Below are 15,847 nucleotides of genomic sequence, written 5' to 3'. Positions count from 1 at the left end.
GCGGCGGCGGGCTGGTCTCTCCCTGTTTTACGGCCGAGGCTCGCGGGCGCTGCGCGGAGGACTGAGCGGAGGCGCGGCCTGCCTCCCTCCATAGAGCGGCGCGCCCGCTCGGCCGACCCGCGGGGAACGAGAGGCAGGCTGCTTCGCGGCGCCGCGGCGTACGGTGAGCGGGCGGGGTTGGCGGGTGCCGCTCTGGGTCTGGAGGCCGCGGCCTGGCGGGAGGAGCGGAAGGACCGGGCCCGCGCGGCCTGGGCGGCCTCCGCGGCTACGAGGCGGGGCGGGCGCGGGGCGTGGCCCCTCCGCCGGCAGCCGGGGCCGCTGTCAGCGCCGCCCGCTCGGCCGCTGCGCTTTGTTCCCCAGGCCCCGAAGGGAGCCGCTCCCCTAGGAGGAGCTCGGTTACCTGCCTCTGCGTGCCTCGTTCACCTGGACGCCTGTTCTGGGGAGGTTCGGGGAGTGGGACGCAGACGGCCGTGAGGTGGGGGAAAATATCCCATTTTCAGTTGCTGTGGGGAGAAAACTAGCTCTGGAAGAATCCGTTTTCCGATGCCTTCTTTGGCCGCCACGAATATGTGCCGGTGGCTCCGGAGTCACCGGACTTGGGCGTGCGGTTCAGTAAAGCGGGCGGTGGGTCCTGACGGTCCCAGGAGGGTACCCCCGGCCTCGGCCACGGTCCCTGGGGCTTTCTCGTACAGAACCGAGCCACACGAGCACAGAGCCCGGTACTCTTCACCTTCTTCTTGTCTTTGCTTTATTGTTCTTGCTAACACTTAGAATACATGTTTACAGCAATCATAAAGGCCCATAAACGCACCTTTTATCCGTCTTACATCACTAGTCGTTTATTTAATTGATTCTGTTTGGGGTGTGTGTTTTAAACCCCAAGAAGTTTTATCTTCTCCTTTTTAAAAGTTTAATGACTGTGTTGATTGTTCAGCCACTGTCAGAATTTGTGCTGGTCTTTCTTTTTCTTTTTGGACTGTAATATTTTCTTCAATATCTTTGAAGAATCACTGGTACCTAAGATAGGGAATTAAAAGAATATCTTCATATTTTGGTAAGTTAGAGTTCTTAATGCAGTTAATAATTTACTATTCTCTTTGTTATTCGCTAAATTATTTAAGGAGCAACTGTCCACTCCTTCCGTTGAGCTGCTTCATTTTGGCTAATTATGTTAAGAGACAAAATGAGATAATAACAAGTAGACACTAGAATAATTTGCATTTTTAAAATTTGTCTTAATTCTAAGAATTAAAATATTGATAAATGTTTTTAAAATTATAATACAATATTTATAGTTTGTTTTGTTTTGTTTTGTTTACTGGCTTAAAGTCGAATAGTGGGCCTGAAACTAAAGCTGAAAAGCAGTGCAGCATTGAAACTACTTATTTGCTTTATATATTGATACTTTCAGGTTACTGATGGTATATACACACACACACACACACACATATTCAGTTTAATTTTCACGGTCACCATTTCTGGGTACTCTGAGGAATTTCAGAATTCTATATCTTTGAAGATGGCTAACAAGATATTATTGTATATTGTAGCTTTTTTTTGAGTGTTTAAGTAATCTTTCATTGAGAATAATCTTTAAACAGTCACTCAAAAGTCTTTTAACGCAAACAGTGAGTCTTGGTTTATTTACTTGATTTTCATTTTTGTATTTGTTTTTACCCTAGCATTTGCCTTTGAATTAAAGTTTTTGTTGTGTTTTTTTTCTTTTTGTTTGTTTGTTTAGCTTCCGGGAGTTTGGTGATTGTCTTTGAAGAAACATGAAGTCACACTCTGTTGTTATGCTTACTGTAGCCATCCTGGTGTTCCTGACATGGGTCCCCGTGTCACTGAGTTGTAACAAAGCACTCTGTGCTAGTGATGTGAGCAAATGCCTCATTCAGGTAGGACTAAGAGTACTTTTTTACTAATATTAAAATATACTGTAGAGCAGATACAGAGCACATATATACAGATAGAGAGTGTAAGGTCTGAGGTAATGAACCATGACACTGGTCTGGGGTTTTGCCCCCATACTTCTCTTGCATACAAGCAATGTCAGACTCAAGGAGTTCAGTACGGAAAATAATATCCAGCTTTGTAAACATGCTGTTACAAGTTGATGAGTAGCCTATTCAGATGAATTAAAGGGTTCCCTTGTATAATCTAGTTTACATAACAAAGAGACTCACTTACTATATTTAGAAAAAAAATTTAGCTAGTCAAATCATAGACAAAGTGTTCCCTAAATATAATACACTAATTGTCCGTTCTAAGTAACAAGTTACCCCAAACAGCAACTTAATGTAGTAAACATTTATTATTTACGCAGTTGCTGAGGGTTGGGAACCTAGGGGCAGCTGAGCTGGGGGGTTCAGGGTGAAGGTTTCTCAAGGTCCAGGCGTTGGAGAATGTGCTTCCAAGATGCGTGACCGTGATCTCTCTCTCAGCCATCAAGGCAAGCCTTCCTGAAGAGAAAAGTGAGGTTAACTAATGGCTTAGTTTACAGAGCTGTTAAGTGGCTGTGGAACGTGCCCTGTGTTTGAACCCGAAGCCTGTGGCCTTTCCATACACATACTGGTTATTACTGTTCTTAAAGTTGCGTTAATTAGTGTTGAACTTCATGTATTATACAGCTGTTCTCCCTTTTCCCATCCTGTTAGACCGTCAGCAGTCTTGGGTCTGTATTTATTAGCCTCTCTTCTAGCTGTTGGCTAAGAAATTCAGTAACCACACATATTAGAATTCCGTATAATGTATGACTCAGCTACCTCTTGGCTGTAATCCTGACATGAGAGCATTTGTATGTACTAGAAGTGGTAATGATTTTTATAGATGAGAGGCATTAAGTGCTGATTTGTGACATTTTGGTCCTCATTAATAGTTAAAATTCTGGGAAGCCTGGCCTTTATGTGAGTGTGGTTGTCACCATCTCATACTCTACCCTCACTTTGCATTTTAACCAAAACATTTAACTAGAGAGGTTGGTTGGTTAGGGTTAGGGTTTTCACTATGGATGTTTTTAAGCATAAATAGAAGAGGGAAGAGTATAATGAACAGCAGTAATAATCAGCAGTTACAGCCATCTTTCACTCGGGGCTACCCTTGCTTCATCTCTGTTCCCCTGCACTGTTCACCCTAGCTCTGTTTAGTGTCAGGCAGACCCCTGATATTATTTTATCATAAATATATTGTCTATCTCTGAAAGATAAGAACTCTTGAAAACATAGCTATTAGCACTTTAAAAATTAACAATAATTCTTTAATATCACGTAGTTTTATACACGGAAGTTTTTTTAAAATTTATTTATTTATTTTTGGCTGCATTGGGTCTTCATTGCTGCGTGCAGTCTTTCCCTAGTTGTGGCAAACGGGAGCTACTCTTCGTTGCGGTGCGCAGGCTTCTCATTGTGGTGGCCTCGCTTGTTGCAGAGCTCGGACTCCAGGCGCGCGGGCTCAGTAGTTGTGGAGCAAGGGCTTAGTTGCTCCGCGGCATGTGAGGTCTTCCCGGACCAGGGCTCAAACCCATGTCCCCTGCACTGGCAGGCGGATTCCTAACCACTGCGCCACCAGGGAAGTCCCTACATGGAAGTTTTGATACGGCACGTCTGCTTAGGCTTGTGCTGGCTGAAAATTTGGTAGTTTTCTCGTGAAGTCCAGCTTTGTGCTGTGGTCAGAGGTGAATCCGTGCCACTTCCCACGTTGTTTCAGTGTATCTTCATTATTCATTATTGGAAATAAAGTCTCATAACAATTGCTATATTCATGTTTAGGTAGAAATTTACTTAAATCTCAAATTATTTTTTGACTCTCCAAATATGTAATTTCCATTATTCAAATAATTAAAAATTGGATTTTATTTGAAAGACCTTGCTTGGTAAGGCAGTATTTAAAGAAGAAAGCATTTGGTTACTATCGATAAAAACTCTCAGAAGTTTTTGTTTTGCTTTTCAGTTTAAAATTCTGTAATACTTACAAAATGCTTCAAAAAGTAGAGTAAAAAAATTAAGTGTAAAAACTGGAAAATCAGGTGAAGCTTCACCTGTTTGTTAAATGGTGATTTTAGTAAACTTATTGGAAAGAAGGTAAGACTCTTTTTTTTTTTTTAAACCACTAATTCACTGATGCAAACATTTCTGATTCCTGTTCCTTCAGAACTAGGAATCATCAAATCTTTTTCTGGAATAGTAGAGACAGTGCTTCTGGTGCATGGTGGCAGGGTGCTTGGGGTTAAAATAATAGAGGCCTCGAGTATTGAGGGTTTTCTTGTTCATTTATTCCTAAGCACTTATGACATTGTGCTAAGCACTTACTGGACATTGCAGTGAAATGTGATTGGTTCTACCATTTACCTGGTTTTATGGACTCCGCTGATTATTTAACATTCTGCCCTTTACTCTCCTTGCATTCCCTCACTGTGGCTGTGTGACAAACCACCCCAAAGGTCAGTGGCTGGAAACAACAACAACGTTTATTTTGAGCATGAATTTGCATCCTGTGTGGTGCTTGATAGGATAGTTCATCTGCACCACACAGCATTATTAGCTGGGGTGGCCTGAAGGCTGGCAGCTGAAATTACCTGAGGCAGCGCTGTCCACTAGAACTTTCTATGATGATAGAAATGGTCTACATCAGCCCTGTCAGGTACAGTAGAAACTAGTCACGTGGTTGTTAAGCACTTGAATATGACTAGTGTGACTGAAAAGCAGATTTTTAAATTTAATCATTTTAATTAATTTAAATTTAAACAGCTGCATGTGGCTAGTGACTGCTGTATTGGATATCACAAAGCTGGGCTAGGAAGGTTCTTTGTTCTCTCTCTCTCTCACCCCCCTGTCCCCCCTTTCTCTCTCCCCTCCTTTCCTCCCTCCCTATCCATAGTCTCTTTGTATGACTTCTCCAGCATGCTGGCTTAAGACTAGCCAGATTCCTTACATGTTGGCTCAAGGCTTCCAAAACCATGTGTCTCACGAAACACAGCAGGGGAAGCTGTATTGCCTTTTATGGCCACGCCATTGAGGTTACGGTGTTACTTCCATCATGGTGGTAGGCCCACCTGGATTTAAGAGGAGGGTACACAGGCCCCGCCTCTGATGGAGGAGCATGAGTATAACACTAAGGAGAGCTTAGTGGATGGGATGAATGACGTGGCCATGTTTGGAAAACACAATCTGCCACATCTTAACTGTGACTTGACCAGCTGGGTGATCTCAGAGTTTCCTTCTAATTCTACATAGTTCTAGAGAAAGCAACCAACTATTATTGTGTGTTAATTTTTTTTTTTTAATCAGAGTATCTCTATATGCCTATTCTGGATATTTAATATGAATGGAATCATACAATATGTTGTCTTTTATGCCTGTCTTCTTTTATTGAGCATAATACTTTCACAATTCATCTATATTATAGTATGTATCAGTACTTTATTGTTTTATGGTCAAATAATATTGTACTGTATGGATATGCCACATTTAATTTATCCATTCATCAGTTGATGAATGTTTAGATTGTTTCCACCTTTTGGCTATGCAAGTAATGGAGCTGTGGATATTTGTGTATAAGTTTTTATATGGATATCTGTTTTCATTTCTTTTGGGTATATACCTAGGAGTAGAGTTGCTGGGTCATATTTTCTATGTTTAACATTTTGAAGAACCACTAAAGTATTTTCCAAAGTGGCCGTATACATTTCCACCACTGTGTCTGCAGGTTCCAATTTTTCTACATCCTCACCAGCACTTGTTGTTATAGGCATCTTAGTGGGTGTGAAGTGGTTTTGATTTGCATTCTCAAATGACTAATGATATTGAGCATCTTTTCATGTGCTTATTGGCATTCATATATCTTCCTTGGAGAAGTGTCTATTCAGAACCAATGCCCATTTTTTAATAGGCTTATTGTCTTTTTATTGTTAGGTTATAAGAGTTATTTATATATTCTGGGTACAAGTCCATTATCAGATATATGACTTGCAAGTAATTTCTCCCATTTTGTGGGTTGTCTTTTCACTTTCTTGATGGTATTATTTGCAACACAAAAGTTTTAAATTTTGATGCAGTCTTATTTATTTATTTATTTATTGTTGCTTTTGCATTTGGTGTTATAGCTAAGAAACCATTGCCTAACTCAGGGTTATAAGATATACTTGTCTATTTTCTTCTAAGAATTTTGTAGTTTTAGCTCTTATATTTAGGTCTGCAGTTTATTTTGAGTTGATTTTTGTATATGGTGTTAGGTAGGGGTCCAAATTTATTCTTTTGTGTATGGATATCTAGTTGTCTCAGCACCATTTGTTGAAAATATTATTTTTTTCTCCATTGAATTATCTTGACACTCTTGTTGAGAATTATTTGACCATAAATGTAAGAGTTTATTTTTGGACTCTCAGTTTTATTCCATTGATTTATATATCTATCATTTTGCCAGTACCACACTGTCTTGACTACTGTAGCTTTGTGGTATGTTTTACAATCACAAAGTATGAATTTTCTAATTTTGTTGTTTTTCAAGATTTGTTTTTAATACTTTGGGCCCTTGCATTACCATATAAATTTTAGGGTCAGCTTGTTGATTTCTGTAATAAAGCCAGCTAGGATTTTTATATATAAATATATTTGACTTTATTTATTGGAGTAGTTTTTGGTTTACAGCAAAATTGAGCAGAAAGTGCAGAAGGATCCCATATACTCCTTTCCCCTACACATACCCACTGTTTCCCCTACTATTAACATCTTGCATTAGTTTGTACATTTGTTACAATTGATGGAGCAATATTGACATACTATTATTAACTAAAGTCCACAATTTACATTAGGGTTCATGTTTTGTGTTTGACAGTTCTATGGATTTGACAAATGTATAATGTCATATATCTGCCATTACAGTGTGACACAGAATTGTTTTGTTACCCTAAAAATCCCCTGTGCTTCCACGTGGCCTCTGCATCCCCCACCGCATTTTACTGTCTATATAATTCTGCTGTTTCAATATGTTATACAGTTGGAGTTATACAGTATGTAGCCCTTCCAGGCTGGCTTCTTTCATTTAGCAGTATTCATTTATGGTTCCTGCATGTTTTTTTGTGGCTTGATAGCTTATCTCTTTATATTCCATTTTATGGGTGTATCACAGTTTGTTTATCTATTCACTCATTGAGGGACATCTTGATTACTTCCAAGTTTTGCAGTTAAGAATAACGCTGCTACAAATATCCATGTGCAGGTTTTTGTGTGGACATAAAATTTCAACTCATTTGAGTAAATACCAAGGAGCACAATAGCTGGATCATATGCTGAGAGTATGTTTACTTTTGTAAGAAACTGCCAGACTGTCTTCTAAAGTGGCTGTACGATTTTGCATTCCCACCAGCAGTGAGTGAGAGTTCCTGTTGCTCCACATCCGCACCAGCATTTGCTGCTGTCAGTGTTTTGAATATTAGCTGTTCTAATTGGTGTGTATTGGTATCTCATTGTTGTTTTAATTTGCAATTTCCTAATGACATGTTGAGCTTTTTTTCATATGCTTTATTTGCCATCTGTATATCTTCTTTGGTGAGGTGTCTTTATGTCTTTTGCCCATTTTTAAATTGAGTTGTTCATTTTCTTCCTGTTGAACTTTAAGAGTTCTTTGTATCTTTTGGATTAACAGTCCTTTATCGGATGTGTGTCTTGCAAATATTTTCTCCCTGTCTGTGGCTTGTCTTCTTTTTCTTAAGATTTTTTTTTGATGTGGACCATTTTTAAAGTCTTACAGTATTGCTTCTGTATTTTTATGTTAATGGTTTTTTGGCTGCAAGGCATGTGGGATCTTAGCTCCCCAACCAGAGATCGAACTCACACCCCCTGCCTTGGAAAGCGAAGTCTTAACCACTGAACCTCCAGGCAAGTCCCCTGGCTTGTCTTCTTTTTTTCTTTTTTTCTTTTTTTTCGGTACGCGGGCCTCTCACTGCTGTGGCCTCTCCCGCTGCGGAGCACAGGCTCCGGACGCGTAGGCCCAGCGGCCATGGCTCACGGGCCCCGCCGCTCCGCGGCATGTGGGATCCTCCCGGACCAGGGCACAAACCCGTGTCCCCTGCATCGGCAGGCGGACTCTCAACCACAGCACCACCAGGGAAGCCCTGGCTTGTCTTCTTAATCTCTTGACAGTGTCTTTTGCAGAGCAGAAGTTTTAAATTTTAAAAGTCCAACTTACCCATTTTTTCCTTTCATGGATTGTGCCTTTGGTATTGCCAGCTATGATTTTGATTGGGTTTACGTTGACTCTGTAGATCAATTTGGGAATTATTGCCATGTTAACAGTATTAAGTCTTCTGATTCATGAGCAAGGAGTGTCTTTCCTTTTATTTAAATTTTTCTTTCATTTCTTTCAACAGTATTTTGTAGTTTTCAGCATACAGGTCTTATACTTCTTTTGTTAGGTTTATTCATAGGTATTTTATTCTTTTTGATGTTGTTGTAAATGGAACTGTTTTCTTAATTTCATTTCAGGTTCATTGCTTGTATGTAGTGTTGTAAATCTTAAATCTGTTTTCACCTTATTCTGCTTTTTGGGAGAGTTCCTTGACTTTACCTTTGAACCCTTTCTATTGAATTTTTAAATTTTAGCAATAACTTTAAAATTTTACTTCTTATTTTCTGCTTGTTAATTTTTCTTTTAACACTTTTACTTGTATTTGAATGCACTGTTTTCTCAGATATCCTGAGAATACTTACTGGAAGTTTTGTTGATGGAGATGGAGGTGTGTCTCCACCCCTCACCTCCCCATTCTGTTACGTGGATTTCTCTTTCTTCCAAGATTATTTTTTTCTTTAAATTTATATCTCTTTCATGCAAGAGGCTTTCCTCAAATGTATAGTGTTCCTTAGTTGTCCATTATAGTTAGGAATGAAGCATAAAAGCCTGATTGGGAGACTGTGTTTGTGGGGAGGGCTGACATACACAGACTGGAGGGTATCGCCTGAGGGACAGGGAAGCCCTCGATGCTGGAGTGTGTTTTCTGCTCTGAGGCTGATCATTTTCCTGCAGAGAAGTTTTTGGTTTGTTTGTTTTGAATGGCTGGTGTTCTTGCTGTTGTCGGGGTGGTGGTTGGTTGGTAGATGCTTGGTTCTTGTCTTTGTGCCCTACTGTGGAGTTGCCTCTGTGGTCTGATAGAAACTTGAACTTTAGTGCCCTCTTTTATTCCTGTTCTCTTCAGTTGAGGAATAGATTTGCTATTGGCGTTTCATGTGCCAAGAACTGTCAGCTGGTGTCCTTAGGCCTCTTTAGTGCTTCTCTTAAAGTGGACCCCCAGAATTATATTCAAATTTGCAAATGTACTGTTTTCTAGGAGAAAAGTCCATAGCTTTCAGGAGGTTCTCAAAGTGGTTGATTGCCCTGAAAAGGTGAAGAATTGCTGGGGCTTTGTTTGCTATTACACTACTAAGTTATTAAAATTCCGCTTTCACATTCAACAAAGTACGAGGCACGTTGACATTTTAGATGGCAATAATAGCTCTTCTCCTTAAACTTAGAGAAAAACATGCACAGAAATGAAGGTGGGAGATAAGAACTTTAAGAAAGGCCATGCTATAGAAGTGTAAAGAAACTTCCCTCCTAAGAGGGAGTTTAGCTTTTCTTTTAGTTATTTGGTTTGAACAACATCTGTAGTGTTGAAATGCTGTACTGTGAGGATAAGTTAGAACATTTGTTTATGTCAGGCCCTCCGCAACTCATGAAGTAACTAAATATAAAACATTTTCCCTGGAAGCTCAGACTTGTGTAAATGTTTTTTACCAGCACAGTCATTCCTGCCTCTCCTACAAGTTGCTACGTAGAAGGGTGGTCCCTACGTAAATATTTATTTTGTGCTTCTGACAGGAAAGATATGTAATTTTAACATCAGGAAAGTAATAGTGTCATCTTGGTGTGTTCCTTTGCTCATATAATGAGTGGTTGAGCTGTCCTCTTTCAGGGGAAAAATGGTAAAACAGGATTTTGCTTTTAATAAGATCTTTACTTGTTTTTTCTTCTGCTTTTGTGAAAAGAGCATTTAAAATTTGAATCAATATTATGCTTCTACACCAGAAATCTCAAGACCCATTTTGTATTAAGAACTGAAAAACCAGGGCTTCCCTGGTGGCGCAGTGATTAAGAATCCACCTGCCAATGCAGGGGACATGGGTTCAAGCCCTGGTCTAGGAAGATCCCACATGCTGCAGAGCAGCTAAGCCCGTGCGCCACAACTACTGAGCCTGTGCTCTAGAGCCCACGAACCACAACTACTGAGCCCACATGCCACAACTACTGAAGCCCGCACGTCTAGAGCCCATGCTCTACATGCAACGAGAAGCCACCACAATGAGAAGCCCGTGCACTGCAACGAAGAGTAGCCCCCACTCACCACAACTAGGGAAAGCCCGCATGCAGCAACGAAGACCCAATGCAGCCAAAAATATATAAATAAAAGAAATTTATTAAAAAACAAAAACTGAAAAACTCCTTACTTATTGTGAGTACTTTTAGCTAATATTTATGGTCATATTTAGGATGATATAAACTTTATATTTCATGATGATATTCAAACTTAGGTTCAGAGATCATTGATGCATTCTTTTAGCACTTTACTGGTTTTCTGAATATTTATTTAGCGCTTTTATGTACTAAATCAACAGTCTGCTTTTCTTCTATTCTAAAAATTGATTTAACTACTAAAGAAATCTTAGATTATCTGAAATAAGTTGGGATTTCAAAGTAGTTTCTCATTAATAATTCTAGTTTTTTAATGTATTTTGTTTTAAGTTAAAAATATAAATAGTTCAGGTAACATCAGGAATTTCTTAATCACAGCAAACTAAAAAATTAACTTTCTCTTCCTTTTTCCTTAATGAGTGCTAATTAAATTCCACATTAGTTTTTTTGCTACAGTTATCTTGATTTGTTACTCTACTAGTAATATTTTGGCATATAGTATACAATGTTCCCTCTTTCCGTTTATAAACACTACCTTATTTTCCTATAGTGTATTCTCTCTTTTTTCTGCTTCCCTGCTCTTAAAAGTTGTGACTCTAACTTATTTTTGTCCTGTTTTGCTTCGGTTAATACCTCATGAAAATCTCTGAAATTAATATCCAAAAGTAATGAGTTAGGGACATCCCTGGTGGTCCAGTGGGTAAGACTCCGCTCTCCCAATGCAGGGGGCTGGGGTTTGATCCCTGGTCAGGGAACTGTATCCGGCATGCATGCTGCAACTAAGAAGCCTGCATGCTGCAACTACGAGCCCACATGCTGCAACAAAGATCCTGTGTGCTGCAGCTAAGACCTGGCACAGCCGAAATCAGTCAATCAATCAATCAATCTTAAAAAAAAAAAAAGTAATGAGTTAGACCTGATATAGTTTAAGGGAAGAGTAAGTTTTGTTTCCCTTCAAATGTTAGCAGTTAGAATAGCTGATAAAGTTTATAAGTGGAGACTAAAATTTATTTTCACTGGCTGTTTCACCTGTTGAATTATTACATTAAAACAAAGATGAAGGGGACATCCCTGGTGGTACAGTGGTGAAGAATCCGCCTGCCAAGGCAGGGGACATGGGCTCAAGCCCTGGTCCGGGAAGATCCCACGTGCCGCAGAGCAACTAAGCCAGTGTACCACAACTACTGAGCCTGCACTCTAGAGCCCACGAGCCACAACTACTGAGGCTGCATGCCACAACTACTGAAGCCTGCATGCCTAGAGCCTGTGCCCCACAACAAGAGAAGGCACCGCATTGAGTAGCCTGCGCACCGCAACTAGAGAAAGCCCACGCAGCAACAAAGACCCAACGCAGCCAAAAATAAATAAATAAATTTAACAAGAAAACAAAGATGAGGGCTTCCCTGGTGGTACAGTGGTTAAAAATCCGCCTGCCAGTGCAGGAGACATGGGTTTGAGCCCTGGTCTGGGAAGATCCCACATGCCACAGAGCAACTAAGCCTGTGCACCGCAACTACTGAGCCTGTGCTCTAGACCCCACGTGCCACGACTACTGAAGCCCGGGCGCCTGGAGCCCGTGCTCTGCAACAAGAGAAGCCACCACGATGAGAAGCCCGTGCAACACAAGGAAGAGTAGCCCCTGCTCACCACAACTAGAGAAAGCCCGCGCACAGCAACGAAGACCCAATGCAGCCAAAAATAAAAACAAATAAATGTATTTTAAAAAACCAGAGATGAGGGGGACTTCCCTAGCCGTCCAGTGGTGAAGACTCTGCGCTTCCACTGCAGGGGGCACTGGTTCGATCCCTGGTCAGGGAATGAAGATCCCACAAGTCATGTGCCATGCCCCCCCGAAAAGAAGAAGACCAAAGATGAGGATTTCATTGGGACACTTGGAAATTTTCAAATATAATTTTCTTTTTTCAGTGTTAAATTTATAATTCTTTAGGTACAAAAATGCCTATTCTGTTGAATATTCCTTTAAAAGTAAGAATAAGATAAAACACATTGGTATAATCTAGCATGATGCTTAATTTTTATTTTTAAGGGTCTTGGTTATTTTAAGGTATGTGTGAATATAATCTTGTCCCATCAACTCCAAGGTTAGAAAAATTTTTGTGTTAAAGAAACATGTATATATATATGACTATTAACAGCAGTATTATTATTTTATATAAAAAGTATAAATAGAACCAAATTTTATAGGTGATAACACTTGGAAATGTTGAGTATATCATAATAATAATTAGCCTTCAAATATAATTTTAATAGGGAGAATAGTAAAGTCCCTATTTACCTGTCACTTAGCTTCACCCGTGGTCAGCATATGGCCGGTCCAGTTTCATCTCTACCTGCCCCTATTTCACCTCACCTGGATGATTTTAAAGAAATGCTTTGGGGTACTTTTGTAGTAAGTAGGATTAAAATTTTGTTACAAGGTTTATATAAGAAATGGGTGTCGTTTGATATATTTTGGTAGTTCATGTATGTACATGAACTTGTATGCTGATTTATTTAGCCAAAAGGATAAATTCTGTTTTCCGTATTTCACTTGTTTATATTATTTTCAAGGCAAAAGTTTGAATTTATAAAGAACATGATGGTAAGATTTGGTTTAAATACTTCTGTTCCGAGTTTGAAAGTCTGTCTGATGGCCTCCTTAAAGAGTATTAATTTGGGGGCTTCCCTGGTGGCGCAGTGGTTGAGAGTCCGCCTGCTGATGCAGGACACACGGGTTCGTGCCCTGGTCCGGGAAGATCCCACATGCCGCGGAGCAGCTGGGCCCGTGAGCCATGGCCACTGAGCCTGCGCATCTGGAGCCTGTGCTCCGCAACGGGAGAGGCCACAACAGTGAGAGGCCCGCATACCGCCAAAAAAAAAAAAAAAAAAAAAGTATTAATTTGTCAAAACAGATTTGTTGTAACTAACATAATTATAATTATGTTTATTGTTTTGAATAAAGGCTAATTGTCTGAGGGTGTGTTGTTTATGTATTGGTTTTTAAATACCCATTTGACCTATGTAAGGATTGTGAAAATAGTATCAGCACAGGTACAGTCTAATGCCTTGTTGGTTGCCGATGCTCATACAGTGTTCATTTTCATAATTACCTTTGTTCTTACATTCCTGGGGGTTTTAGGTCAAGATATTATAAACACTTATAGTTTGTTTGATTTAATATTTAAGAACATCAATTTGTGTTTTTGAGTGTCTTTTTTTTTATTGTGTGAAATTAAACTGGATCTTCAGAAGTCCTCCTACTTAAATTTAAAATGTTTACTTGCCATTATAAAAATATCTTGTTCTCAAAGGAATCCACAAAATACATAGAAGTAGGGCTTCCCTGGTGGCGCAGTGGTTGAGAGTCCGCCTGCCGATGCAGGGGACATGGGTTCGTGCCCCAGTCTGGGAGGATCCCACATGCCGCAGAGTGGCTGGGCCCGTGAGCCATGGCCACTGAGCCTGCGCGTCCAGAGCCTGTGCTCCACAACGGGAGAGGCCACAACACTGAGAGGCCCGCGTACCAGGAAAAAAAAAAAAAGAAAAAAAAAAAACCATAGAAGTAGAAAAAGGAAACTAAATCATTTATAGTCCTGTTTTCTAAACACAGACTACTCTTAATATTTGATATAGTCCTTTTTAGGTTTTTATTCTATGTTTAGGTGATTTTTAACACCTAAACATAGAATGAAGTTTGTATGTTATATATACAACTTTCACATTTTGCATTTTTCACCAGCATTGTTTTATGTTTCTTTGTTTAAAAAAAAAGTATGTTAGTTTAGAGAAGTTTAGTTTTAGCTTGAAAGTAAAATAGAGAAATATATTTTCTGAGCTATCTTCTGCACGGCTTTCTTTAATACCAGTTAACATTTATATAATGCTTTATGTTTTTCAGTTCAGATTTGTTAAAATAATAAATTTATGGACCACAATATACCATACTGGTCCTTCAGAGATGAGATGAGTTATTCCCTAATCTCCCAAAGCATTTTTGGGGTAAGATTTATTGAGGTATAATTCACATACAGTATATTTCACTCTTTTTAGGTGTACATTTCTATGCTTTTTGATAAATGTATGCTCATGTAACCACTACCACAATCAAGATAGGAAATATTTTCATCACCCTTAAAAGTCCCTTCGTGCCCCTAGGGAGTCAAGACTAGCCCCCTCCCCAGCCTCAGTACTTCTCCACCACTGATTGATTTTTGTCCCTATAATTTCACCTTGTCCAGAATGTCTTAGAATTGTACGTTGTGTAACCTTTTGTGCCTGGCTGACTTCTTTCAGTTATAATGCTTTTGAGATTGACCCATGTGGCTGCGTGTCTCAGGGACTCCTTTCCTTGGTCTTGCTGAGTAGTAGTCTATTGTGTGGATGTACCCCATTTCTTCATCCATTCACTAGCTGATGGATGCGGCTTATTTCCAGTTTTTGGTGATTATGAATGAAGTTATTTACTTCCATGTATAGGTCTTTGTGTGGATGTATGTTTTCATTTCTCTTGATTAAATACCTAGGAGTAGGATTGCTGGATCACAAAGCATCTGAAAAGCTGAGATTTGGTGTTACATGCTGCAGTTTACGGGCCAGGACTTGAATCCAGATTCTGTAAATCCAAGTCATTTGCTGTCTGCTAGACTATAATGTCGTTTTCAATGGTGATATTTCCCTGTTTTAACAACATTGCTAACAAATCTCTCAGATTTTGGCAACAGTTAAAAGAATGGAGATATTTATCAGCAACTTTATATAAATAAAAATTTCCCTCAAGTTATTAGTTTCCATCTCTGACCTGGAAATTTGGAAGTTTATAAAGTAACTTTTAACTCTTAAAGTCTAGGCTTAGTCTTAGATGAATAATTAACACCCCATTTATTTTGCATGTATTAAGATCTCACCAGAACCTTAGACGTATAGAGAACAAGATTTTCCATTAAAGTTGATTTAATAATTATATAAAATCTGTCTTCTGGCATAAAAAAATTGAAATTTTTTGTCATATTCAAGATTTTCAATAATACAAATGTAAAATACTTTTTTTTAAATTTATTTTTGGCTGTGTTGGGTCTTTGCTGCGCGTGGGCTTTCTCTAGTTGCAACAAGCAGGAGTTACTCTTTGTTGCGGTCCATGGGCTTCTCATTGCGGTGGCTTCTCTTGTTGCGGAACATGGGCTCTAGGCATGCAGGCTTCAGTAGTTGTGCCACTTGGGCTAAGTAGTTGTGGCTCTCAGTCTCTAGAGCACAGGCTCAGTAGTTGTGGCGCACGGGCTTAGTTGCTCTGCAGCATGTGGGATCTTCCTGGAGCAGGGTTTGAACCCGTGTCCCCTGCATTGGCAGGCAGATTCTTAACCACTGTGCCACCAGGGATGTCCCTTCATATAAGTTTTTCAAGCAAATTGCC

The 15,847-nt window shown here is 39.7% G+C and overlaps 1 protein-coding gene across 2 annotated transcripts in view; it reads left to right on the top strand.

The window, feature by feature from the left end:
• Nucleotides 1–15,847, top strand: part of TWSG1 (twisted gastrulation BMP signaling modulator 1) — a 35,904-nt gene continuing 20,057 nt past the window's right edge. Inside the window, exons 1-2 of one of the 2 annotated variants that reach the window (XM_082640124.1) lie at nucleotides 1–163; nucleotides 1,742–1,898. In XM_082640124.1, coding sequence (XP_082496250.1) covers nucleotides 1,776–1,898 — 123 coding nt within the window. In that variant the 5' untranslated portion in view covers nucleotides 1–163; nucleotides 1,742–1,775. Of the gene's footprint in view, nucleotides 164–398; nucleotides 476–1,741; nucleotides 1,899–15,847 lie in introns of those variants that run through there. The other variant, XM_082640125.1, reaches the window with a different exon arrangement.

This window comes from Mesoplodon mirus (genome assembly GCF_964341445.2).
Source record: "Mesoplodon mirus genome assembly, chromosome: 13".
Classification (NCBI taxonomy): Eukaryota; Metazoa; Chordata; class Mammalia; order Artiodactyla; family Ziphiidae; genus Mesoplodon; species Mesoplodon mirus.
The sequence above is the reverse complement of the archived record's forward strand: the minus strand, read 5'-3'. Positions and strand labels throughout refer to the sequence as shown.